At 45.0% G+C, this 27,990-nt stretch overlaps 2 protein-coding genes across 9 annotated transcripts; one reads left to right on the top strand and one right to left on the bottom strand.

The window, feature by feature from the left end:
- Positions 1 to 18: 18 nt before the first annotated feature.
- LOC117433771 (uncharacterized) lies at positions 19 to 11,083 on the bottom strand. Of its 8 annotated transcripts, none has more exons than XM_034056181.3 (9): positions 10,894 to 11,073; positions 4,787 to 4,883; positions 3,600 to 3,651; positions 3,308 to 3,346; positions 3,063 to 3,095; positions 2,497 to 2,529; positions 1,975 to 2,055; positions 1,604 to 1,643; positions 19 to 1,188 (listed from the first exon to the last, which is right to left on the bottom strand). In XM_034056181.3, the coding sequence occupies exons 3-9, from the start codon at positions 3,640 to 3,642 to the stop codon at positions 1,143 to 1,145; spliced, it is 315 nt and encodes a 104-aa protein (XP_033912072.1). In that variant the 5' UTR covers positions 3,643 to 3,651; positions 4,787 to 4,883; positions 10,894 to 11,073; the 3' UTR covers positions 19 to 1,142. The 8 variants fall into 8 exon arrangements, with proteins under 8 accessions (XP_033912072.1, XP_033912069.1, XP_058867241.1 ...); XM_034056178.3 differs by having other exon boundaries at positions 1,604 to 1,646; positions 10,894 to 11,051; XM_059011258.1 differs by lacking the exon at positions 10,894 to 11,073 and adding an exon at positions 9,611 to 9,637 and having other exon boundaries at positions 1,604 to 1,646.
- Positions 9,845 to 27,990, top strand: LOC117433851 (IgGFc-binding protein-like). The gene is made up of 21 exons (XM_059011134.1): positions 9,845 to 9,868; positions 10,533 to 10,583; positions 11,434 to 12,666; positions 13,509 to 13,843; positions 14,537 to 15,110; positions 15,655 to 16,262; positions 16,352 to 16,919; positions 17,184 to 17,785; positions 17,993 to 18,557; positions 18,885 to 19,084; positions 19,565 to 19,703; positions 20,210 to 20,535; positions 20,872 to 21,445; positions 21,676 to 22,271; positions 22,428 to 22,995; positions 23,539 to 24,119; positions 24,811 to 25,375; positions 25,663 to 25,862; positions 26,413 to 26,790; positions 26,945 to 27,216; positions 27,839 to 27,990. Exons 2-21 carry the CDS (start codon positions 10,535 to 10,537, stop codon positions 27,846 to 27,848), a joined length of 8,943 nt encoding a protein of 2,980 aa, XP_058867117.1. The 5' UTR covers positions 9,845 to 9,868; positions 10,533 to 10,534; the 3' UTR covers positions 27,849 to 27,990.

Raw genomic sequence — 27,990 nt, 5'->3', positions numbered from 1 at the left:
AAATTACATGGGAAAATATTGTTGTCTTATTATTTTATTTAACAATTAAAAAAACACGTTAGAGATTTCTTGCTGATGGAAAACCAGTTTCTTAGTACAACTAAAAAAACTAAGTGCAGCAGAAGCACTTCCAGTATATAGCATACAAACCACACCACGGACATTGTAAATCTGAGTTAAACAAGTATTACAGTAATTGGTGATTATTAATAAACAGACCTTTCAAAAGGCACAGTAATCTGCTACAGTCATAAAGTCATCTTAGTGAAGTACACTAAAGTAGCCACCAGGTGGCACAATGCAAAAATCCCATTCAAATACAAGGTGACTTTAATAGTGCTACATGTCAAAAGAGAATGAGGCAAGTTACTCGCATCACTAAATACATACAGAGCATCGGATTGGGTGCTGTATGATACAAGCGGATATCCACAGAGTGCGTAAAAATCTGCTTTTAATTAACAATATAGAATTGCATACGAATAATGAAACAGTATAGCTCATTTTTAATGAGGCGTATTTTCCATCTCGTACAAAGACATTTCAACGCTAGTACTTTCTAGTATAAATATCTAATTGGACACCTCAAGGACAGAGCAAAGCTGATTGCACATCCCCTCCACCTGGTCTTTGAACAGAGCCCCCCCACCGCCCTACGGCTGAAGCCAAGAAATAAAAGCCCATCTCCAGCAATGCATTTCGATGAAGATGTGAGCCCTGCACCGCGTTTTATCAAAAGCAAATGAATACAGTGCTGCTCTTCCAATCTGACACAACATACACAATACAGTGACTCAATCAAGGGTGCAAATACAGCAGTGTGTGCCTTTTACCCTCAACATGGGGTAAAACCAAAATCAACAGTTACTGAATCATGAAATAATCGAGGTACACCGTACATAAACAGCATCAAATCTCACAACACATTTCATATATATATATATAGATATATTTAAAACTTTTTTCTTGAAATGGAGTAATTGCAATAGCGTTGCCCCTGCACCAGTATATTGTCAGTGAGGGGGCGCTTGTGTTAAAAGCAGGTAATTTGAAGACAGCTTCCAAGACTGGCACTTTGCCCCGAAACGCATGCAGCGTTTGCACCCACACCAGTAGATTGGGCCTCCTGTCCACTGCTGCAATCACACTGCTTCTTTTTTGGATTGCTCCACAGGTACTGTGTAGACCCTGCGGATGGAAGACAGGTCAGTGCTTTCAAGTGGAGACAGAGAGAGAGTGTCAGAGACAGAGACTTAGCAACTAGGGTGAGAGCAAATGCATGTGCCAGACATAGAGACATTTAAATGGCATAAAAGGAGCAAGGAGTATCTGAGAGCAGCAGTTCAGCTTCTCCTTGCTGTACCGATGTAGTCTCTGTTACAATGGACTTATTCCTCTTCATGTCTTTTGACTTTACTGTTATTATTCTGAACTGATGTGGGAGAAAAAAAAATATTGCTCATCGCTCTTTAAATACTTGAAGAACGCAATGTTACCAAAACACATAAAAGCACCAGAAAACAAACATCCAAACGTCCCAAACATCCCAGTTCAGTAACTCCGCCACTCAATCCGTCCGTGACGATAGAGCACATGTGCTTACCCTTGCTGTTGTGAGCGGCTGCGCTTCCTGATCAAAACTCCTGCTGAATTTAAAAAGAAAAAACAGGAGGAGGAGGAGGAGGGTGTTACTTGGTATTGAACTTGTTATCAAAGCTGCTCCTAATTGAGTGTTTAAAATACTGCAGCAAGTCTGGTGTAAAACACTGTAGGATCTTGGGACATAACTCTCCAAGCATAAACACTAATATCATACAGAACACGCACAAAACAACGTTCAAAATGGCAGTACATTAAATTCTAGGAAAACGTGGCTGTAATGCGTTGGCTGGTGAGCTCTCCATGTCCATTCACACCTCCTGTGTTAGTCGTGCCTCTTCCACATAGCAAAGAAATAAGGAAAACAGGCTGTACCTATAACAAGGACAGTAAAGACCGCCAGCCCTGCAGTGACTGCAACAGGGATGATCCAAGAACTGGGGCTCGTTTGGGCCTCTGAAAAAACAACCAAGTGTCAGCTTAGCAGGGAACTGAAAGACGACGAGACCATTCCAGAAAACGGGCTTGGCTACAGATTCCTAACCCTAACCCCTGAACCCCTACCCTGAATCCTGAACCCCGAACCCCTACCCTGAATCCTGAACCCCGAACCTCTACCCTGAATCCTGAACCCGAACCCCTGCCCTGAACCCCAACCCTGAATCTGAACCCCGAACCCCTACCCTGAACCCCAACCCTGAATCCTGAACCTGAACCCCGAACCCCGAACCCCTACCCTGAACCCCAACCCTGAATCCTGAACATGAACCCCTACCCTGCACCCTAACCCCGAACCCCTACCCTGAATCCTGAACCCGAACCCCAACCCATAATAGCAGTATTTCATTTCAGAGAGCTCGTTTGCCGAAGCTCTTTGTTTTTTGTACAGATAGTCACCTGTGGAAGACTCCCTTTGGGTTTTCAACACATCTGTAATAATAACAATACATATAATAATCAGATTATTACAGGTTTCCCCTCAACTTCAATACATATAATAATCAGATTATTACAGGTTTCCCCTCAACTTCAATACATATAATAATCAGATTATTACAGGTTTCCCCTCAACTTCCTCGCACATCACATATATTGTTAAGGGGTCAGTTTGATCGAGCTATACCCGGACAATCCCCTCCTGGATTCTATTAGAGCAATTTACAGCACTGGGGAATCCTGGATTGCAGCCACCTAGAATCCCTGATGCTGTTAAATACTCCAATGCAATCCAGCTTGTGCCAGGGTGCAGGGGCAGCCACTTCAAAACAGCCCCTTAGTCTTACTGCTGTAGTCCAGCTGCAATATTGAAACATCTTAAAGTTTCAAGGAAGTGGAAAGAAAAACAACCAAAATATTGTCCGCACTATAAAAGAGGGAGGCGTGAGAACGTTAACAAAGCTAAGAAGAGGAAAGAAAACGGATTTTAGGCAACTTTTCAGGAATAATATATATGAAAACCTTACCTTTAATAATAAAGCCATGAAGGTCTTCATCATCTTCATTTTAATAATTTGGATGAAAAAATAAAATCAAATAATATGAGTGAATAAACAAACACACACACACACAATAAATCAATACATACATATGGGAAGACGTAGCACACATAGTTGAAGCTGATGAAGGAATCTGTGCTAAATTCAGATTACCGGACGCCTCTAAAAGAAGCAGATGTGTGATCATCAGAACTAACAGCCGTGTTATTTACCTGGAAAGTCTCCCGAAGAACCCTCCATTTCCAAAGAGGCTGCAACAAAGAGGTCAGAGAAACGGTTACAGCCGGACTCTGATTGGAAACGTTTAACCCTGTTGTGTATTTCGTTCAGTATGTGGGACGATCAGCCAAGACGTCCACACAGTGGCGACAGTAAGATATGCTTGAACACTTTTCATGCTAATCGTTGCATTGTATTTTTCTTTGATTTAGAAACATTAGTTACTCATTATTGGAAGAAAAAAAGGGGCAGCATCTTAAAACCATATCAGAACTGAAAACCCACCTGCAGCCTTTAGCATGAAACACAAGATCAGGATCCGCAGCATGGTAGAATACTGAAACACAGAAAGACGTGAAGGATTGGGGTTATTTATTCAAAGAAATTATTTGTTATGAAATGAAAGATATAACAATTAGGTCATAGTAGTAATAAAACCCTTTTGTTTTGTAATTTTCTTTTCCTTATTACTTTGTTTACAGGAGTACCATAGTGAAACTAGCACGTTCTCTCTCTTATCTTGAGAAAGAAAGAAGTCTTATCTGTCCCTGGATCCGAGCCAGTTGTGAACTTGCCAAGCCGACTTTTACAGCATGGGAAAAACAAACAGCTTAAAGGTGTGCCTACCGTATACCTGGAAATGTGGTGATGTGCTTTATTGACTGCATTCTGAGACACCGCCACTAGAGGGCAGTGTGTCACAAAATGAAAAGGTGCCCCTCAATCAGAAGACTGTAAAGCCAAAAATATTTGGCGAATCACACCCATAAAACCTACTTTTTATTCCCATACGCAAAAAACACATAATAAAAGGTTTGAAAATATTTCTGGTTTTACAGTAGCTCTGATCAAAAGTGTTCAGAAAGGACATTTTGCCTCCAAGCTTGTTTTTGTTGGAGTGGAGAGCTGGGGCGTTGCTAGTCTCTTTGAGAACCCATTCCCTTTCTATCCCATGCACTAAGAGATATTATGCAAACTGTTATATTTAAATAATCAACACCGATATTTACAAAACATTCCATGAACAGAATAATCAAACAAAACAGAATGCAAGTTTCTCATGTCAGATTTGCAGTTTCAAACACTTCCACGCATGTCTCAAGGGCTCTATCCTGGTAATAAATAAATGCACATTTCAAATATATTATGCATTTACCATAGTTTTGCTTTTTACCATATATCTAATTGGCTCATCTACAGTTTGCCATGCTCTCACTGTGGCTTACTACAGTAAACTCTTCTAATGACGAAGGAAAAACATCTATATAATATTGAAGACAAAGCCGTTTCCTCCCGTTAATTAAAACAGCACCCCTTCATTTCCTCGACTTCTTACTCCGACTTTAAACAAGTCAACTTCCTATTTATCAATGGTGAGACCCCTCCATCAACTTTCAAAATAGCTTCCACAGCGAACATCTGCAGACTGGACAATAGCCCTCACTGAGCAGAATGGAGGGGGAGGAGCCTACCACGTGTGGAATGACGTCTCCTTAGTCACCAGCTGCTGCAGGCATACAGTACGGTACAGGAGCAATACTCAGCTGTCTGATTACAGAGGACGAGGAACTAGAAAATAAGAGAACAAAACGTGTCAGGATGTTAGTCACATGTGCAGAACAGACGTACCAAGACAGGAAGTGAATGTTTTTTGTTGTGCAAATGCAAAACAAAATATGAAATGAAGGAAATACAGCTCCAAAAATAATGATGAATGAAGTTAGCAGATGGTGTCTGATGACCTTTCACCATCTGTGTGCTGATGTAGACACTACACAACAACACCATCCCAAGGTGGGAAACACTAGACTAGGCATGACGCACCAACGTGTTAAGCCCCTTTCACATTGGCATGCTCTACCTGGATCAGGACCTGGATTGAACCATCAGCAAAAATGTTGATTAGAGCAAATGCTTCCTCATCCCAGCTGCAATCTGTCTCGTGCTGTGTCTCAAGCAACAGAAACATGGCTAAACAGAATAAACAGAATAAACAGAAACGCTTCTGGCGGAAGTGAAACCTTCACTTCACTCCTCTTTATTTTTGTCGGCTTACGAACGCCCTTCATGCATTTTGTCTCGCTCAACCCGGGTCAAACCGTGTCGACCCAGGTACGTGGTTTCACACTACGCAGGATTCTGACCCGGGTAGCCAGAACCTGGATCCGGACCCGGGAAGGAGTGCCAGTGTGAAAGAGGCTTTAGGTCAGGCCTGCTTCCAATGTGAGACTGAGGAACTAAAATCCTTTTACTACAGCTTTACATCTTGTGCAGAATACACACTGTTCTATTTTTAAACTCTGATAATATAGGAAAAGGAAATGTAGCAGGTGTTAGATAGCCTAATACTGTACAGTGCAAACAGTATGCGGTTGTGCTATATATATATATATATATATATATATATATATATATATAGAGAGAGAGAGAGAGAGAGAGAGAGAGAGAGAGAGAGAGAGAGAGAGAGAGAGAGAGAGAGAGAGAGAGAGAGAGAGAGAGAGAGAGAGAGAGAGAGAGAGAGAGAGAGAGAGAGAGAGAGAGAGAGAGAGAGAGAGAGAGAGAGAGAGAGAGAGAGAGTTTGAATTGAAGGTTTAAACAGAAAGGAATAGTAGAAGCAGTTAAAGACATCACAGCCAGGTTATCGGTGTATTGTCCCCATATTTATATATCTGTTTACACACAGACTGCATTACTGGCAAGCGGAATGACCCTTCATGCTGCGAGCTTCCTCGTTGATAGCCGCTGTAGTGCACAGAGTCGCAGATCCCCAGATAAACAATTGCAACCAGATTGTTGCTCCTTCCCCTTTCGGCTGAGAACCCGCACAGGGAGCAATGCATCCAAACTCATCTCAGCAGGGTGAGCTGTGCTGAGCGTGCAGGACAACGAGCCACTGAAAACACACTCACAGACGTCACAGCGCAGAACTACGAATCCAGCAGGGCACGGCAAACCGTGCAAAACCAACCACTGCATCATTTAATCTGCACATTATTAAGGCTACTCCTCAGCTAGAGGCAGATTCAAACACACCTGCATTATTCATCTCTGCTCCAGAATTCATTTGCATTACCCAAAGGCACAGCAAGCATGGGGCAATTAGAGCACAATGCTATAATATGAGCGCTTTTTAAAGTGCTGTACAGTCCAGATCAAATCAACCCCTTGGATGTCATCCCAGATCCCCTATCTCGCCCTATAGAACCATTCCAGTCCCCATATGTTTTTCCAGCCAGGTTTTCCCAACTAATTTAAAACTGGGCTGGAACAAAGTCCTAGACTGGAATGACCGTCAAGGGACACCTCATGGCTAGTTCTGGAACAGCAACTCAAACACAGTAGGTCCAATGACAAGTGACCGCTGTGACCTAGCACCTGCATGCTACCTGTAAGCCCTGAAGAAAAAGCTGATACAACAAAAAAGGAAACGGAAGTCATACAATGTCCTACCTTTCACAGCACCAAGGCACCACAGTCTCTTATATTGCTCAATAGCAGTGTGAACTCTAGAACGCTCCGTGCTGCCAACCTACTATGCAAACAAACAGGTTCAACAGCTCTTGCAGTGCCAGACTGCTCTCCCAGACAGTACAGACTGAAACAGTCCCTCTGTTATATTTTCAAAGACTGCTTCTATGTTGCCGATAAGCAAGGGGGAAATGGTACAGGAAACAGACGCTGAGTCCGACGCATTCTTAAACCACATCCGCTAAAAAGCAAGAGACTAGAGTAAGATGTTCTAAGAAAAGGAGATCATCTGATGCAAACAGCAAAGACAAGTTTAAATACATTGGAACTATGCAGGATAACACTGTACTCACTAAGTAACTGCTGTGTAAATACACAGTAAATGCCAGACACTTCAGTGTTACCAAATAAATTGCAGAACACACTTTGAGTATCCTGAACCCCACCCAACCTGCTCTGGACTTTGTTTCTCACACAACTGGCTTTTCTATGTGAAGAAAAATAGTCAGACAGAAACTGAGTGAAGAAGAGCCCGCATTGTAATGTTTCTCTGAGTTCTCGCTTTGATAGCGATCATGAAAGCAGAATTTAAACTTGCAGACTCAGACATATTACTGTAACGCTGCAACCTCAGCGCTTTTTCACATCTCCTCTTCATGAGAAATTTGACTTTGTTTAGATTTGTTTTCTGCGAGTCCAAGTCAAAAGTACCCGATTTTGTTTAACGCAGCACACGGTGTCTGCTGATTTGAATTCTTTGAAGTAAGTTTTCATGACTTGCCTCACTCTAAAGGGGATTGTTGATTTTTTGTGTGGTGTATACTATCCCGTGACATAAAGCAGCACAGCTGCTCTGCTCTGCTCTGTGGTTCCACTGGGTAAGCGTGGATCACCTCAGTTAGGTTTTCCCCCCTTGTGTTCAACGCTGCAGGTGCTACATGTAACCAATACAGTATTAATAGACAGCTCTCTGGTCACGGCAGGCATGCAAAGCATTTGTCTCTGTTGCATTAACCCTGAAAGAAACCAATTACAAATTGGGGCTGTTTTTTTTTTTTTTTCAAAGGCTTACACAGTGTCAAAAAAGGCACGGCTAGGTCCTTTCCTTTATAAAAGTTTATCATGGTATTTTTGCTTTGGTTATACAATGCATTTACTATACCCTGGCTTGCCATGTTTATGACTATACCTCACTATTCTTCACAATGCTCACATATGCTTTATTAAACTGTTACTCTTTAACGGAGGTGAACTTTTATGAGGGTTGGCAGTCAGAGATCAGATATTTGCTATTGGAACTACAAAGTGGGTGTTTGCAGACAGTATTACCACATTCTTATATTCCCCATCTGTATCGCCTCTCATGTAAGCACGCTTGTGCAGTCTGCCTAATATTAAGATCATGCTTTGCATCCATTTGGTTTAATGCGAGCGCCAGAGCGAAACAGCTTCAGTATGCTGTTCAGCATTGCGAGGTGTGAGAAATAACCCAAGACAAGCGTTGTTTAAAGATGGCGAGCACAGCCTGGTCAGCGTACTGTGCTGCAGCATCGAATATGACAGCATTCAAATTACCCAGACTTAGAGCAGCCTGTTTCAGGGCTACAGACACAATACATTTAACCACCCTCCATGTCCTATACGCATGCATTGCAACAGTTAACATCGCAATACCTGTCTTTGTTTGCTGTGATGTTTTTGTTTTTCAGTGAAAAAGAAGAACGAGAACTTGACAAGCAAGTATAACAAGGTCTGCCCACTTAGTAACCGTCTGTCTGCACATTTCAAACAGCACGTTGATCCAAACGCGGGTGTCTCCATTCCACACAACTGCAGTCAACGATTTCCTGCAAATACAGTCGTTTCTGCAGATACCGTTCTGTATGATGCTTAAATCCATTGCTTGCCTGTCTTTGGCACTAGGAAGATTGCCACTGCTCGACCCCTTTAATAGTGCAAACGATACTTTAAAATCACATTTTTTAAACACTTGCAAATCGCTTTAAAGGATGAAAATCAGACTCACCCATTCAGAACAGTCAGATTAACATCCCTGTTCTCATTAGTATGAGAAACCTTATCACTGGTCATTGTGTGCGCACGGGTTTTACTTTTTTTGGTGTTAATGTTAAGCAGATTAAAATATATAATCTTCTTGGGTTCCGTGCTAAACTAGAAGCAAGCCAATATATTTAAAGCAGGCGTGTCCAATCGCAGTGGTGGAGGGCCGCTCCACTCCACTGCAGGTTTAACAGGTACAATGAGATAATGAACTACTTCAGGGTGTGGATGGACATTTAATTGGTTCAATTAAACAATTCAGAACAGGCGTGGAAGGGATCGCTTTGGCCACCCCTGGTTTAAACGCTTTGCTTTGTGGATGAAAGAGCCGTACCTTCAGAGTTTCTGTGTTAAACGCCTCCGTGTTTCAGTACCTAACAGCACGCATATCAGCGCTTCAGTTCTTTAGGAGACGTGTTTGCAGAGCTGTCATGCAGCTCAGATTAATATGCTATTGGAATAATTTTTTTATTTGTCTAGACCCTCCTTTCTGACTAATTCTCTATTATCTTATTCAATCGCTCAATACAACTGGCTGCCCGCCTTGCACGCACGCCTCAATTCATTCCCAAGTTGTTTTTGATTCTTTCTTCCAGAAATCCATGTTATAGACTATGAATCAAGTGTGAAAAAATAAACAGGTAATGCATTTGTGCCTCCTGCGCGCTTCCCTAATTAAAGAACACATTGTAAAAAATGTAGCGCATTCATTCACAGACGAGACTACCTGGCACGGAGAAACACATAGAAACATCTACCGTACTTACAGGGACACTGAGGTGTACAGAGTCTCCATATGAAAACTACTACGACAATAATAATAATAAGTAATATGTTCACTAGTTTAGCCTTCTGAGCACACGACCAGTTACAGTTAAAGCCAGGCAAGTCAACAATTAAATCTCGGACCATTAACACCTCCAGCCACACAGGTGCGACGAGTTTACGATACTAATTAGAAGGAGCCAACCCCGAACTTGATAAATAGGGACCAGTCGCGGCAGGCTTGTTAAGACAGCTTTCAGGTAAGAACTTTGCAAGTGTTAGTATGAACGGCGATGGGAATAATGTTTGCTGTTAAATAAACACACACACACGCACGAGTGCTTGCGAAACTCTACAAAGTAGTTCTACAGCTTGTGTTGAAAATTGCGCAGGCCTGGGCACGCACGCTGCGCAAGTTGAAACAGGTTTGATAGCGCACAAAGACTGCCTGTACTATAGGATCGCTCCACTGCCTTGATCCAATATACCTTCAATAACAAAACCAACCTTAATGAACCCGTTGAAGGTGTCGCGCAACAGTTGCCTTATTACACATGCTGGAGGGCCGCTGATCTATGTATAATATATATTTTTTAATATGTACAATACCCCCCTTCAGTCACTGTGTGCATAACTGCACCATGTTCAGTTTAATATCTTTTTAAATAATGCATGCATTTTTTCTCTCAAAGTTATCCCAGGGCAGTTTTTCGAACTCCATGTCGTTCACACACACACTGTTTTAAATTTTCTACCGAAGGAGATATGAAATAGGCGTATACGTTCTTTAGCACACGACTTTGTTAAATTGAATTCAATAAATCGATCACACGGATAAGCAGGCTGCTGTCGAGTGATTTGATCTGAACGCGGTGTCTTTTACATGTGACACGTTCTAAAGCCTATATATTTTCTTTCTTCCAGCAATGTGGCGAAAACTATTGCTGATATGCGTGTTCTATGTGCTGAGCGGCGGTGAGTCTTTAGCTATATTAAATCGCTGGGCTTTTCAGAACGTGGTAATCTGTTTACCCCTCCCAGCAGACCCAAACTTGAACGCTTGCCCCTGTTTTGTCACTGGGAATAGGTCCTGTTTTTATTTGCAGCAATAGGCGGTAATGCACGATTTGCTCATGACTATTTTAGTTAACTCGATACAGACATTTTGTATACACCCTTTGCCTGTAACTACTGTATAGGAAAATATTTCAAAGCAGAAACATTTTATAAAAAATAACACACAGAGCTATGAGCAGTAACTGTAAAAAATGAAAAAAGAGATTACCTTTTTGGGAGTTATGCAGGTTGGTTGTCCAAAATCAATTCTGTTTGAGTTTTGTTAAAGGCGGCTGGTTCTTGGTCATTCCTTTTGTGCGACTGTGTCTCGGCTTGAACCGTGACTTCCTGTATTGCTGTTTAATTTGGGAGCCGGGGGAGGAATCTTTTAATATTCAGAGTTGATGTAATTTGAGCCTCATCGTCAGGTCGCTCTACCCGTTTACAGAATGTATTGTCAGTTAGTGTTAAGCTTAAGCCATTGGGAAATACTGCTGAGTAGTCAAATTCATGTAACTGTAGGTTTTTGTAGGGTGAAGTCTGCAGTGAGATCATGCAAATAGGGTAATTAACAAATGATACAGAACATGTTTAACTTTATATAAAGCTTCTGTCTCTATGTATGTATCTAAATATGTATGTATGTATGTATGTATGTATGTAGGAACATCAGGCCCTAAATGTATCTAAATCAATATGGTTCTGCAGTACATGTAGCTTCAAGTTTTTTTTAACTCTCTCCCCCCACCCCCCCACCCCCCCACCCCAGGTATCTGCTCAGCAAGTCCTGCTGGCAGAGAGTTTGTCAATGTTTTCCTGCAGCACAATGGCCCGAGCTTGGACTCGCGTCTGGAGGTGATGATAACCGCCTACTCTGCCTCTACCTTGGTCAAAGTGCAAGTCTACCAGTCCTCTTTCAGGAAGGAGTTCACTCTCTTTGCTGGCCAGAGGATGTCTGTAGAACTCCCGAGGAAGGTTCAGATGCGGGGAAACACCTATTCCTCAAACGCTTGCATCGTGCAAGCTGATCAAGAGGTCTCTGTCTTGGCAGTCAGCTGCAAGTCAAGAGCTTGTGTCACATCCCTGCTCTACCCAGTCGGGTACTGGGGCAACCATTACTATGCCATCACACCTCAAGTGCCCCAGCAAGAGACCTACGGGCAGATCGTTATCACCAACCACGAGTATAAGAATGCCATTGAAGTCTCCATTACCAGCCAGGTCACTTTTCAAGGCACCAAATACTCCAAGGGAGACGTGGTGAAGATTACACTGTCCGAGTTTCAGAGCGTGCAGCTGCAGGGTGCCAACAGCTTATCTGGCACAGAAATCAGGACACGGAAATCTGTGGGTGTGATGTGTGGATTCACCTGCTCCCCAAAAAACAAAGTGGCAAAGTGTCACTACGGGTTCCAACAACTCATCCCTGCCCCCAGCTGGGGGCTCAGCTATGTGGTACCACCCCTGCCTTCCCCTTCAGGTTCGGACTTGGTCTACATAGTTGCTTTCCAGACCACCAGGATCCACATCCAGTACAACACAGCCCAGCAACTGAAGGACGTGCTGGGTGGTACGGTAGCCCAGTTTCAGGTTGACCCCTCCAGTCCCATGTACATCACGGCCTCCAAGGGCGTACAGGTGATCTACTTCTGCACAGGGAGCGTTCCTGGGGCTCTGCCCGCCGTCGCCCCCTTCATGATGGGCATAGCAGACACTGGCACATACTGCTTCAATTACGCCTTCACCGCAATGCCATCCTTTCAGAATAGCGCTGTGATGGTGGCCAATGGTGCGAACGGGATCCTGATTGCGCTCGATCAGAAACCCCTGCCCCCAGATGTTCACTGGAGTCCTGTGAAAGAGTCTGACTACTCCTGGGCAGTGATGGCCATTGCCATTGGGGATCACAGTGTCAGGCAACAGGATGGCATCTTTGGGCTGTACATTGTTGGCACTGCCTCAGAAAGTTCCTATGGGTACCCGGCAGTGTGCACAGAAGAAAGTAAGAGTTTCAATAATTGATTATTTCAGTTAACATGTAAATAGCCATGCTGGTCCACGCTCAAGGTTCTAACATTTCTCATTTTATATAATTTTGTGGATCCTATTAATGATTTAAAAAATGTAAAATAACTTTGTCAAGTCCTGCATAGAGGATTCATAGAAGTCAGGCATCAGTTTTGTGTGACATTTGCCTTTTTTTATTTGGGTGCAGATGAGGAATGATCTCTTAATATGGGTTAAATGAGCAGCAGTGTGGAGTAGTGGTTAGGGCTGTGGATTCTTGACCGGAGGGTCGTGGGTTCAATCCCAGGTGGGGGACACTGCTGCTGTACCCTTGAGCAAGGTACTGTACCTAGATTGCTGCAGTAAAAACCCAACTGTATAAATGGCTAAATTGTATGTAAAAATGTAATTCCACGTAAAAATAACGTGATATCTTGTAACAATTGTAAGTCACCCTGGATAAGGCAGTCTGCTAAGAAATTAATAATAATAATATTGTAGCGTGCACGGGGGAGGCAGCAGCATGGCTGGTAGGTGATGTAATCGCACACACAAACCCGATATACGGCTCTTTTGTACAGCGGTATCGGTGCTATGCTTTAGTGCGAGAGGTCCCGGGTTCACGTCTGCCTGCGTTAACCAAGATCGCTACAATATGATACCTGACTTATGGGTGCACTGTGATCTCTTGGATGCATGCATTGGCTGCATATTCATTTAAAACCAGATATTCTACAAAGCTAGTTAGTGATTTATTTATGTATTCTTTTTGAAGAGTCCATTGAAGAATTGGCTTGTGACAGTTGAATGAATACTTACGCTGATCTATATTTGCAGTTGCGGATCCCTGCCAAGTTGTGCGCTGTGGTTACAACAGCAGATGTCAGGTTAGAAACAACAGCGCAGTCTGCGTCTCGGACTCTAGAACCTGCTGGGCGTGGGGCGACCCCCACTATCACACCTTCGATAGGACAGATTTCGACTTCCAAGGCAACTGCACCTACACACTCGTCCAAACCCCCTGTGGGGGCTCTGACGCAACCCCCTCGTTCACCATCCAGGCAGCCAATGAAAACCGAGGGAGTGCTCCGGTGTCTTTCGTCAGAACGGTCTACATCACGCTTATGGGGGTCAACATCACGATTGTGAAGGAGGAGCAGGCATTTGTGAGGGTGAGGTGGAGATTGAGAGTGGATCTCATGGTGTGGGTGCCATGGATTGCTTGCTTGCTAACTAAATAAACAATGCACTTTTTATATGGACTACTACTGAACAGGGCATACTAAACTATGTCCCCTAATAGCTTACTGCAGTAAGCTCGCAAGACCACTTAAGGGTTTAAAAAGAAACAAAGCACTATTAAGGCTGCCGTGAAGTCACGTGGCTTGGGGGTATATCCACACTTGTTGATATTTGTATTAAATGCAGGGCAGGGGGGAATGACGACCCAAACGTGGTTCTGGCATTGGCTCATTAATTCAGCAGCAGTGTTGATGCTCCATAATCAAGTGAAACTATTGCCTCGTTGTGTTCCCCATGGCTTGTTATAGTAAGCCAAAGCATGTGTGGATTGACCTATAAGTTCATGCCACGACTGCTTAAAGGGATATACAGTAAGAGCTCCAAGTAGCATACCTAGCGTGTGTTACGATTTCTATGGGAATCCATTTTGCATGTAAACAGTGCAAACTAGTGGGAAGCTTGACTAATAACACCAACAACTTTTTAGGTATTTCTAGGTTTTGTGCATGAACAGTTTTACAATGTACAGAAGTTAAATTATGCATTTGAAATTCGCATGCAGCCCACATCCTCCCATTATTTCCCACTTCTCTCTCTCTCTTTTTTTTATTTTAATTTTTTAGGTAAATGGTGTAAAGCATTACCTGCCTCTCACGCTCCAGGACGGTAAAATAAAGATCTACTACAGCGGGTCTTTCGCTGTTGTGGAAGCGGACTTCGGCCTTGCCGTGAAGTACAACTGGAATCACCACTTGGTGATCAATTTGGCCAGTAAATTCTCGGGCCAAGTTTGTGGGCTCTGCGGCAACTACAACGACAACCCCGCTGATGACTTTGTGACCCCAGATGGCACAGCAGTATCAAGTGGAACTGAGATGGGCAGGAGCTGGAAGGCGAAGAGGGACGACGGTCCCTTTTGTGTTGACGACTGTAATGACCAGTGTCCGCAGTGTAGCGAGGATCTGTCCAGGGCATATGGGACTGTGAGCTACTGTGGTCTGCTTGTGAAGCAAGATGGGCCATTCAGAGACTGCCATTCCTGGGTCGACCCTGAGGCTTATGTGCTTAACTGTGCCTTCGACCTGTGTGTCTACCAAGGAGACCAAACCCTCTTTTGCCGGGCTCTGAAGACGTACGCCGATACCTGCCAGGGAGCTGGGATCAAAGTGTACGACTGGAGAGGGATTACACAGTGTCGTAAGTACATGAGAGTGATTGCTGTATTTTCTTTTTGACTAGGTTTAGATAGTTGTGACCACTTTCTGATGTGCTTCCTTGGTGCAGGAACATTGCTGATGAGTTTCCTTAGTTTGACCTCATACTAAATGTTTCCTGAATATGCAGGGTCTTCAGAATGTTTAGTACTGCACAGGGTTTGGTTTAATGGGACAGTGTAACTGGTATTTAAACAAGTGCAATTAACAGTTTTTGTAAATTTACCATTTTGAAGTGATATCTGTTTTCAATGCATATAGACTGACATTCTAGAAAACCAATTCTATATTATCTGGAATATAATCGATCTGCACCCACTAGATTTGTTTAATTGTATTCCAATTTCACTTTCTTCACCCCGTCACTATACTGTAAATAAATTATTATTTTTTTTGCAGCAGATGTTGGTTATGATTTCATTGTTCATATGTTAACATTGCATGCTTTGCTTTCTTCAGTCAGTTTGACTTTGGCCCTTGAAATCAGCCATAACATTAACCCTAAAGATCTTTTGCTCTCCTCTTAGCCATGAACTGCCTGGAGAACAGTCACTATGAGTCTTGTGGATCTGCCTGCCCAGCAACATGCAGTGACCCTGAAGCCTCAGCCAGGTGCCAGCTGCCTTGTGTGGAGACCTGCCAGTGCAACGTTGGGTATTTGAGGAGCGGCAATCTGTGTGTTCCTGCCCAGCGATGCGGCTGCACCTACCAGGGATACTATTACCCGCCCAGTGAGAAGTTCTGGGCTGACGAGAGCTGCACACAGCAGTGTACCTGTGATCTCTACACAAGCCGGGTGACGTGCATACAAGCTTCATGCAAACCCTCTGAGGAGTGCAGGCTTGTTGATGGGGTGTGGGGCTGTTATCCTTCCCTTAAGAGTTCATTCAAAACCTGTTCAGCTGAGGGAGACCCTCACTACACCACCTTCGATGGACGCTGGTATGACTTCCAGGGCACCTGCATTTACCAGCTGGTGGCGCTGTGTTCCTACAATCCCAGTTTGACTCCATTTGAGGTGCATGTGCAGAACGACAACCGGGGAAGCACAGTGGTGTCTTACTCCAAGATGGTACGGGTGAAGGTGTATGACATGACCATTGAGATCACCAAAGGCTACAGCGGCAAGGTTCAGGTGGGTTGGTTTCAACCGTTTCTTTAACTTGCTGATGAATTTTCCAGTACCAATACTGATGCATGGATATGTCTGGTTTTCCCATACAGGTGGATGGCATCTTGACCAACCTTCCTTATTCCTTGAGTAATGGCAATGTGAAAATATACAAGATTGGGATGACTGCAGTTGTACGAACTGATTTCGGTCTCTCGTTGACCTTCGACTGGAATAGCCGTGTCACTGTCACTGTGCCTGATGCATACTCTGGCTCCATCTGTGGCCTTTGTGGGAACTACAATGGTGATCCTGCTGATGACCTGATTGGAAAGAACGGCCAGATGGCTCTCAACCCAGATGCATTTGGAGGGAGCTGGAAGACTGGCGACGTTCCTGGCTGTGTTGACGGCTGTCAGGGTTCCTGCTCAGAGTGCAGTGATAAAGAGAAATGGGCTTATGCAGGGAGTGGCTTCTGTGGAAGGATCACAGACCCCAGAGGGCCTTTCAGAGACTGCCTTGGTGTTGTGGATCCAAAGAGGTTCTTTGAGAATTGCGTCTATGATGTCTGTATCTACAAAGGTCTCCAGTCTATCCTGTGTCAGTCTATCGCTAGCTATGTGGCTAGGTGTCAGGAAGTGGGGGCCAACATCTACTCCTGGAGATCCAAGGGCTTCTGTGGTAAGAGTCTTCCTGAAGCACAGATTTCCAAGGTGCTAGTATTTATGAAGCCTAATTAGCAGTGCCTAAAAAGTATGATGGTTCTGTCACTAGCTAGTGAACCCTGTGTTGAGAGTAGATGTCCTTGCCTTACCTGGGGTCAAGCCCCCTACAGTATCATAGCCAGTAGATTTTCACCAGGATCCACTTCTCACCTGAACCTGTGTGTGTGGGGTTTTGTTGTTTGGTGTGTGTTTTTTAATCATTTTCTGCTTCTCCCCACAGATATGCCCTGCCCTGCCAACACCACCTATGAGTTGTGCACAGCTGCCTTCCCCCTTACCTGTGTTGAATCTCAAGTCCCTCTTGGTGCTCCCTGCATGGAAGACTGCCGGTGTGTGTCTGGTTTCGTACTCAGTGGGGCGCGTTGTGTCTTATCTTCAGAGTGTGGCTGCCGCTACAACAACATGTACTACCAAGCTTGGGAGATATTTTTCCCAGACAAGCTGTGCCAGCAGCAGTGCACTTGTAGGTCAACTGGCCAGGTCGAGTGTCGCCCCTACTCTTGTGCCAAAGGTAAAGAATGCAGAGTAGAAAATGGAGTGCGCAAGTGTATCCCGGTGACGGTTTCCGGCACGTGCTCTGCCTCCGGGGACTCGCACTACCGCTCCTTTGACGGGCGTGCCTTTGACTTCCAGGGCACCTGCACCTACACGCTGGCTGTGAGCTGCCCTAAATGGGGAGCCATGGGTAGTGTGGAGCCTTTCTCTGTGCACGTGCAGAATGAGAAGTGGGACAGAGGGACAGTGTCTGTTACAAAGCTGGTGGAGCTGGGGATCTATGGGAGCAACTTTACCTTGACGCAAGGGCTGAGCGGAAAAGTCAAGGTAAAATTTCATAGGTGGTCTATACTGTCTTTATACTTCCACTTCCTCTGGTCCTGATGCTGCTTGCCCATTGTGCATGTACACTGCAGCTAATATTAAATGAAGTTGGTGCTATTTTGCAGATATTTCTTATTTAGTAGATTTGATGACAATAATGTTTTTAATGAACTGTGGAGGAAATCTGGTTTTAACTGTTTTTGCTTTTAGGTCAATGGAGTGCTGGAGAACCTCCCTTTTGTTCTCGGCGATATCAGAGTTTACCGCAAAGGGGTCAATGTGGTGATTAAATCAAGCACGGGTATAAAAGTCACCTATGATCTGCATTACCAAATGTCTGTGACGGTGCCTCAAACCTACATGGGCCAGATGTGCGGTCTTTGTGGCAACTACAATGGAAACCCGAGGGATGATTTCCAGCTTGTAGATGGCAGCCAGACTACAGATGTCCGGGCACTGGTTTCTTCCTGGAAGGTGTTTGTGCCGGGCGCTGACTGCGAAGATGGCTGTGGGAACGACTGCCCTCGCTGTGACACGACATGGACGGCAGTCTTCAAATCCAAGATCTACTGCGGGATGATCACTGCTCCAAGTGGCCCTTTTGGTTCCTGCATCTCCAAAGTGAAGCCCCATAGTTACTTCAATGACTGCGTGTACGACCTGTGTCTGTCTTCTGGAGACGTCAAGCAGCTGTGTCACAGCTTACAGGCTTACACAGCCGCCTGCCAGGAGGCAGGGGTGCAAATCCAACCCTGGAGGAACGAGTCTTTCTGTCGTAAGCATCGAGGCCTCCCTCACTTCAATATTTAAAAAAAAAAATAAATAAAAAATTGGATTGTACTACCTGATTTTTCTTGAGATACCCAAGCGCTGTTGGGTGAACTCTCTCCAGAGCAATGGCTAATACAGCGCTCCCTGTTGGGGCCCTAGCCACATTGCATGTGACCGTGCCCCTCGCTAGGTGAGCTGCTGTGGTCTCCAGTCCGTGTTAAATTGTTAGATTGATATATATTTGTTTAATGTCTGCAGTGTATCGGAGGAACTGTATGCCATTATGCCCGAATCAGTGTGTTTGTTTTTTGTTTTCTCTCCTCCTCTCCAGCACTACAGTGCCCCCCTTTCAGCCATTATGCTCTTTGTGCAGACTCTTGTTTATCTACCTGTTATGAAGTTTCTGACGTCCTGGATTGCTCTGGGAAATGCTCGGAGGGCTGCGAGTGTGACGTGGGCTACATCTTTGACGGCCATGTCTGTGTTGCAGCAGAGGAGTGCAGCTGCTTTGAGAATGGAAGAAGATACAGGGTACTGCATGAGTGCTGTTGATGTATACGGGTCCCCACAGACCACACTGTACTGCAGAGACCAATATACAGGACTCCCTCGACCTTTAAGCTTTTGATAACTCGCACAGGTTGTGTTATTCAGTTAGGCCAAGTTGACAGTACAGGGATGGAAAGGAGATTCATTTTGCATAGCGGTTTTACCTTTTTCAGATGTTATGAGCTTCATTTAGCCACAGTGTATATTGTAGGTAACAAGCTCAGGTGTGTCATCAACATATTGAAACCAGAACAGATTAAACTGCTATGCAGTGGGAGTTTTGTTCCCATCCCTGTAGTGACAGATACAAGTACTGTACATCTATCAGGGTCCTTCACTAATTCAGCTTTTCAATATTTCCTTTTTTTTGTCAGGGATTACTGTACTTTTTAAATCTTACTAATGTGCTTGTGCGGTCTGGAAGTTTACATGACTAATTGTTTCCCGTGTCTTCACTCATAGCGCGGAGAGGTAATGTTGATGGATTACTGCACAAAGAGCTGTACTTGCGCTCCGCCAGGACCAAACTGCAGGGATTTCCGCTGCTCTCCTGACCAGACGTGTGGCGTCCAGAACGGTGTTCTGACTTGTCTTGATCCAGGTGACGGTGTTCAGCTGATTTCACGTATCGCATGGTGGCTACAATTCACAGGCTCTGCCGCTGCGTTGATGTGCAGTAACTTGTCAACCCCAGAAGCAACACACTTGCTTTTTTCCCCAGTTGTGCCAACGAGCAATAACCAGAGCTTTTACTACACTGTAAACCTTCCAGTACTGCTTTTCACATGAACCTAAACAAGAATGCGTTGATGAACTGTGCAATATCATACCCTACCAAGCTGTTCTCTAAATGAAGGCTCATCTCCAGTAGACATGAACATGACACCAAAGACCTTAGGTTCTTAATACTAAAATAAATATTTTTTGTTGCCTTATTTATTGATTTTGTTTTGGTTTGTTTTTTGAAGGATTACAAAAGTGCAGTTTGTTTTGTCTGCAATTCTGGTTGTGTTTTTTTTCTTTAACTATAATGAAAGCAGTTAATGGAAATTTAAATGTGGATTTCCCTAATGTCAAACTGTAACCTATAGATCTGTGTTCCTGTAGATCTGTGCAAAATAACTTGTGGCCCGATGGAGACCTGCAGACTGCAGAATGGAGTGGGGGTCTGTGTTCCTCTGTCCACCGTTAACTGCTGGGCCTGGGGGGACACCCATTACCGCACCTTTGATGGGTATAACTATGACTTCCAGGGCACCTGCACGTACGTCCTTGCCATGAGCAACGGGAGCAGCTATGGGCTGGTTCCCTTCTCCATCGAGGAGAAGAACGAGAACCGAGGAAACGCAGAGGTGTCCTTGAAGAGGGTGGTGCACATCTCTGTGCATGGCTTCAAGGTGTGCATTCACAAGCAGGAGCACAGCACAGTCCGGGTGAGTGCTACAATACACTCTCTACGGAGAGCGTGAACTGGTAAATGTGTGGGGTGCATATACTTGGATTGAGGTTGGTCTTTGCACTTGTAGAATAATGAATGTAGTCATTTTAAAAAGATGCGTACATCATCCCTTGACATGCTTGTCTGGAATCAGGCAAAAACACAAACTATCAATCTGCAAAAGTTTTAAATCCCCCCCCCTTCCCTATATGAGATTCTCCATATGCACAGAAATTCTGCTCCTGTTGTAGGGTCAGCCTTGCCCCAACCCCCACCCCCGTTCACTCATGAAGTATGCAATTGGCTTAATCAGTTGTCCCACGTTTTGCAGGTCAACAATCAAATAGCCAATTTGCCTGTGACGCTCGCAAACGGACAGCTGCGGGTGTACCAGAGAGGCGTTGAGGCGATACTGGAAACGGATTTCGGCCTGCGGGTCTCCTATGACTGGAACTCCAACCTTATCATCAACCTGCCTGGCAGCTACCAGAATAAAACAGACGGCCTCTGCGGCAACTTCAACGGCGTTCCTGATGATGACCGGACGCTCCAGAATGGAACCCAGGCAGCCACCGTCCAGGAATGGGCCACGAGGTGGAAGGTGAACGATGGAGACGAGGGGTGCTGTTCCTCCTGCCAAGAGCAATACAAACCCTGCACACCAGAGGAGACGTCCCTCTACAAGAGCCAGGTGTACTGTGGGATTCTGAACCAGCAGGACGGGGGGCCGTTCGGACAGTGTCATCGTCTGGTCGACCCTGACCCGTTCTTCACAGGCTGCGTCAACGATGTCTGCCAGCATGGCGGCACCAGGCAGGTTCTCTGCCAGGCTCTGGAGGCGTATGCTGTCCTCTGCGGGCGAGCTGGGGCCACTGTCATGGAATGGAGGGACATGTGTGGTTGTCGTAAGTGTTTTTTTTTTTCTTAAACCTACAATTTGGTAGATATTGCATCTGAATTTGCAGCAGCAGATGGTTCATTTGAAACATCGCTTATTTAGTTTCAGCTTTGTCACAGTGGGTTTGCGGTTGACTGCTTATAATTACTCTGCTCTGAATGGGCTGCATTCTGTTATCTCTATTTGACTTATTTCTGGAGCAGTTTTGTTAACGTTTTCAGATTTGCCTTCCTCCAGCTCTTTCCTGCCCGGACAACAGCCACTATGAATACTGTGGCAGCGCTTGTCCTCTTTCCTGTGGTATGCCCCAGGGGATTATGACGTGCATCAGCGTGTGTGTGCAAGGCTGCTTCTGTGATCCGGGCTACATGTTGAGTGTGGAGGGGTGTGTCAAGCCGGAAGACTGTGGCTGCGTCAGTGACGGCCGGTATTACAAGCCGGGGGAGAGCTTCTGGACCTCCAGCCGTTGTCGGCAGCATTGCATCTGCGACTCTGGGACGAAAACGATCCAGTGTAAAAACGAGGAATGTGCTTCAGACCAGAGATGCATGCTCCTCGAAGGGGTCTTGGACTGCCACCCATTCAGCAGCTTCAAGTGCACCGCCCTGGGCAGGTCTCACTATAGCACTTTCGACGGCTTCCTCTACGACTTCCAGGGCTCTTGCTCCTACCAGCTTGTCGGCGTTTGCTCGGAGGGACAAGCGCTCGACCCTTTTGAAATCCAGGTGTTTGACGGCAACTGTGGGAACAGGCTCTTCTACAGCAAAGATATCAACATTAAAGTCTATGGAACTGTTCTCATCATCAAGAAAGCTTTTCCTTGCAGAGTTCAGGTAAGGTGTGTTTTTTTTTTTCTGTAGTTTTTAAAAATTACAAATGTTAATTGTATTTAGAGTTCTAGTTGCTTTTCCAACTGCTGTATCTTCTGAGACTCATCTGCTGCGTAGGGTTCAAGTATGCCCAACCCTTGCATTGCTTTGGTTTTCCAGGTAAATGGCTTGCATGCAGCTCTGCCCTACTATTTCAACACTGACCAAATAATCATCTATCAAAGTGGTTGGTCTGTGGTGGTGGAGACAGACTTTGGGTTGAAGGTGGTGTTTGACTGGAACAGTGCCATCACCGTCTCGCTGCCCAGCACTTACAACGGTGCAGTCTGTGGCCTCTGTGGCAATGCCAACGATGACACCAGCGACGACCTTCTGACCCGCAATGGAGAGCTGGCGCTGAACCCGCAGGAGTTTGGGACAAGCTGGCAGAATGAAACGACATCGGTCTGCGAATCAGTCTGCAGCCCTGGACCCAAAAACTGCACCACAGAGCAGGAGCAACGGTTCGAGATGGATCAGTACTGCGGCATCTTGCTCAATGCAGTCGGCCCCTTCGCTCATTGCCACGCTGCGGTTGACCCAGAGCCCTACCTGCGTAACTGTGTCTCCGACTCCTGTGCTTACGGAGGCCACTTCTCTGCCATCTGCAATTCCCTCGCTGCCTACACTGCTGCCTGCCAAGCATCTGGTGCGACTGTGTACCAGTGGAGGAGTGATACCTTCTGTGGTAAGTGTGGGTCTAAAGCATGTTCCATTTAACGCATTGAGTTAAGTAAATGTATATAAATTCTAAATCCTAGATAAATGAACACAATTCAGATATAAACTTAATATAATCCCATCTGATATAAACTTAATAATCCCATCTGATTTTATGAATCCTCTTGGATTCCAATATTGGTGCGTCCCTAGGAATTGCATTGAATGTTGGTTACAGACTTTATTTTATACCCTCAAGTAAAGGGTAATTTCCAGCTGAAATGCACCTGGACATTTTTGATACATACTATAAGCCACATATGATGGTGAAAATGGTTCCTGGATAGATGGTGTTTGCATGCATTCTTTTCCATAGTGAGCAATGAGCTAGACAGTGTGTCCCCACTGCCCCCCGCTCACCAATGGCTTTCTTGCAATCGACTGCAAGATGTCCAAGTAATTAAGTTGAGCTTTTGCATTATATCCAAGAATTAGTGTTTGATTTTGATGCATACTCGGGTTTTTACAGTACAGCATGTCTGCTTACAGTAATCTTCTGTTCCTTCCCAAGATGCTGTTTGCCCTCTGAACAGCCACTACAATCTGTGTGGAACCAGCTGTCCTGCCACCTGTTCTGGCCTTTCCACCCCTGTTGGATGCAATGAAGGATGTAAAGAAGGCTGCCAGTGTGATAGTGGATTTGTCCTCAGTGGAGACAAGTGCGTCCCTCCCTCGGATTGCGGGTGCGTGTATAAAGACCAATACTACAGCAAGGGCATCTTCTACCCAGACGAGCAGTGCAGGCTGCAGTGCTTTTGCGAAGATGCTTCTGTCCAGTGTAACCAGTTCAGCTGCGGCCCCCAGGAACTGTGTGGCGTGAAGTCCGGTGTCCGGAAGTGCCTCCCCATTGATCAAGGCAAATGCTTGGCAGTTGGAGGCACAGGTTTTGTCACCTTCGATGGGCACCAGTTCACCCACCATGGAGCCTGCACCTACATACTGGCTAAATCCCAGGGGCAGGGTTTAGTGAACTTCACCGTGCTTTTGCAGACCAAGACAGACGGCGGCAAGGTTGCCCTGACGAGGATGGCGGTCTTGCTTGTGCATGGGTTCAACATCACAGTCGAGCAAGCCGTGCAGTGGCAGGTGAAGGTGAGTCTTTAAAACCTGCTACTGTTTCACTGTGCCTTTGGCAATCAGGAATATACAGTGTGGGACCTGCTAATTAATGTTGGCATGTTTTGATCTTCATGATTTAAACATGCTGTTTGCAATGGGCAGATTCAAACCTTCTTTAAGTTTCTTGTTTTCTTCCAGTTTGTCATTCCTGCTCTTGTTGGGTTTAGCAGGCTCCTAAAACCTTGCTTTTATTTTTTCCCTACTTTGTAAAGTGAACAGCAGATGGCAGTGCAGCACCTGGAATTGGACTTTATTTTTTTTTTTTGTTTACCACCATGTGGTAATAGTTTTGACAGCTACTTCCTGATGGGGTGAAAAACAAGCAGAAAATGTAATTGTTATAAAAAACCTATGAGGAACATTGTTACTACATATAACCCAAAGTGTTTTAGATTTTTATATTTGAATCTGTGTACATTTTTTTTAACCCTATTAGATTTACAATTTAGGAATGTGTTTTGGTTCTGGTGGACTTAAGCAAATCTGACCTGAGTTTGAAACAAATTGAAACAGTTTATTGATTATCAAATACTTTTTTCATCTGCATAGCTTTTATTCCAGTTTTAAATATTAGAAACGAATGTTCTGACTTACTGCACCCTTTTGATGTTGATGGAGAAATTCTTGGATGTTAAATTGGGGTTTGAAATTGTGTTTTTTCTAGGTCAACGGAGAAGATTTCAATCTTCCCCTAAAGCTAAACAGAAGTCTGATCTGGGCCTACCAGGAAGGAGGAAGCATCGTGCTCCAGACAGACTTTGGACTCAAGCTCTTTTCCAGTTCCTCTCATTACCTTCAACTCTCCGTTCCTGGGAGCTACAGAGGTCGCGTGTCTGGCCTCTGCGGGAACTTCAATGGCAGAGTCGTGGACGACCTGCTGCTTCCCAGTGGTGCCCTGGCCTCAAACCTCCCAGGCTTTGCAGCCGGCTGGACAGTGGCTCGCGATGGAGAGCTCTGTGAGGACGGCTGTGGTCTGAAGTGTCCCTTCTGTGATCCAGCCCGAAAAACCCTATACAGCAGCAGCTGTGGACTGATCACCTCGGCAAGCGGACCCTTCAGCACCTGCCAGTCCCTAGTGGACCCCAGACCGTATTTCCAGCTCTGTGTCAAAGCCCAGTGTGACACAGCTGGCAGCCAGGAGGCTCTCTGCCGATCTGTGGAAGCCTATGCGACCGCCTGTCAGGTGGAGGGTGGAAGCATTAAGCCTTGGAGACGTGCTGATTTTTGCAGTAAGTATTTGCAGAAAAGGAGGCTTAAGTGTCTTGTCAGCAGAACACAGCCAGATGAAGGTCTGTCTAGTGCAAGGGCCACCCATTGGGCTGCTTTTATATTTAGTTTTCAACTGGCTAATGGAGTTTAAATAGATGTGTGTCACATTTTGAAGTGAATGAAAATGACTTGTATATTAAAGAAAAAAAAGAGTGGTTTCTTGTATGCCTGTCATTGAGATGGGCAGCCAGTAACAGGTCTGATCTGTGCGATTTTTAACTTTACCCACCTGGATTGTATTTTGTAGCACTTCCTTGCAAGCAGAACAGCCACTTCGATGTGTGTGCAGACAGTTGTGGAAACACTTGTGCTGGGATCACCAGCCCGTTCCCCTGCGAGGGGAAGTGCTTGGAAGGGTGTCGGTGTGACGATGGCTATGTCTTCGATGGTGACAGATGTGTGCCCATGAGCAGCTGTGGCTGTGTGTATGACGGCAGATACATTAAGGTAATGGACATCCGGAGCCCTTCTTGCATTATTCACTAGTCGGGTTAAATCCAGTTTAACTGTGCATTGGATTCCCACGCTCAACCTGACTTAGTGGTAGCAATGAATATTGCAGCTCTTCACTTTCTGCAATGTGGTCATGTTCTACTGAAGATATTGCCTCAATGGAATTGAACTGGCACGAAGATACCTGTTATTTAGTAAGGCTGAATCACTGTTTTGAAAGTGAACTTAAACAGCTTACAAATGAAGGTGACCGCTATTGTACAGGTCCAACCCTAGAGCAGAATGTGCAGGCTGCATCCAATCAAGGGTGGAAAGGGACTAATGAGTGTACTTTTTATCTGTGTAACTGTGTGTGTTTTGGGAGTGGGGGGTGGGGTGGTATTGCAACCTAATGCACGTGACACCCGATTTCACCTCTAACCTGTATACCGAAGTTCAGCCTGTTTTTATATAACTGCTTTCTGCAGTATAACCCTGTCGATTTTTATCATGCATCTTCCCTCAAGGCTCTGCTTTGTGTCTCTCTTTTGATTTTGTCTTTCAGTTTACTGAAAAGCTGTACAGCAGGGACTGCAGCGAGAGTTGCTGGTGCCACCCGGCGGGAGGTCTGGTCTGTGAGAGCGTGGCTTGCGGGGCAGAGGAATCCTGCCTGGTCAGAAGCGGAGTGCGAGGATGCTTTGGGAAGGAAAGCGTCTGCCAGCTGATCCAGGGCTCTCGGCTGCTCTCCTTCGACGGGATGTCCGGGGTGCTCGGGACTGGAGCTTCGTATGAGCTTGTCTCCCTTTGTGAACAGGTTTCTGAGAAGTGGATCAGGATCGTGGTCTACAGTGGGCTGTGCAACGGCACCCTAACGCCAAGAGCCACTGCTCTGCACATCTTCTTGGGCCAGACTCTGATTACGGTGCAAACAGAAAATGTTTGGGTAAGGCCTTTTAATAGTGCAAGAAGGTGGGGGTGGGGTAAGATTAGTTATGATGCAAAGTTTGGATAAAGGCAATGTTGTGTGTGTGTGTGGGGGGGGGGAGGTGTTTTCCCATTGCCTGCCTGTATGGGAGAGTTTGTCCCTTTTCTTGCAGGTCAATGGACGCTCGGTTACCCTTCCAGTGGATGTTGCCGTTGGGATTTCGGCCGGCCTTGACGCTAGTAATGGTGTGGTGGTAAGACAGGGCTCGGAGGTAGAGATCGGGTTCAGCTCCACTGGGGATGTGACGGTGAAAATAGCGTCATCTTGGTACTCTGGCAAACTCTGCGGTGCTTGTGGCAACCTGAACGGAGATCCTTCGGATGAAGGGATGAATTCCAACGGGCCAGTCGACTCCTCCTGGATTGCAAGAGATTTTTCTCTCTGGTGAGTGGTGGAGATTTCTGGCACACCTGAAAGATTTGAGGTGATGACTGCCAGGTTTAATGTTTCATTCAGCAAAATGTTCCTTGTTTTTTAATATATAGAAGACTAGTACCTTTTTTATATATAGGTTGTCAATATATGGCACCAAGTTGGACAAGCCCTTGGCTCAATACTTCAATAAATATTTCATTTTTTATTTGAAAATGACACGCTTTTGAACTACACATGGGTTAACTACGCATTCTGGAAATAGATTATGATCAGAAATCACCAGCAGGATGCTTGTTATTAGTCGACTTTATTTAGATCTGCAGCTGCTTGGATGCAGTAATTAACAAGCCTTACTGTATGAAATGGTCTGTTACTAAAGAAGAGTGTTTTCAAAAGAAAATACAAGGCGCATTCCCACTGGAACCTATTAACTACCCTCCTAATGCTGCAGAGTGTAGATCTCACACAATGTCAATCGCAAAGCATTTGAAATATTTCAACCACAACGGGTTCTATATAAAGAGTTCAAGTACGTTAATATTGTGGGTTCATCTTTTCATTACATGGAGTGACTTTGTTTGGTGGCTACCTCCCTCGTTAAGTCGCATGTGATTTATTTTATTTTTTGCAGCAGCCCCTGAGATGATGTTGGAAGACTGTGTGTGACAAATACAGAGCTCTTCTGTTTAAAACAAGTACAGTTCTTATTCTTGTCCTTGGTGTCTGTAAACTTATTTAAAAAGCTGTGACACTTTTGCTACAATAAAAAACAAGAGAAAGAAA

The sequence above is a fragment of the Acipenser ruthenus genome, chromosome 41 (assembly GCF_902713425.1).
Source record: "Acipenser ruthenus chromosome 41, fAciRut3.2 maternal haplotype, whole genome shotgun sequence".
In the NCBI taxonomy this organism is placed as follows: Eukaryota; Metazoa; Chordata; class Actinopteri; order Acipenseriformes; family Acipenseridae; genus Acipenser; species Acipenser ruthenus.
This window is presented reverse-complemented; position numbering and strand designations above follow the sequence as displayed.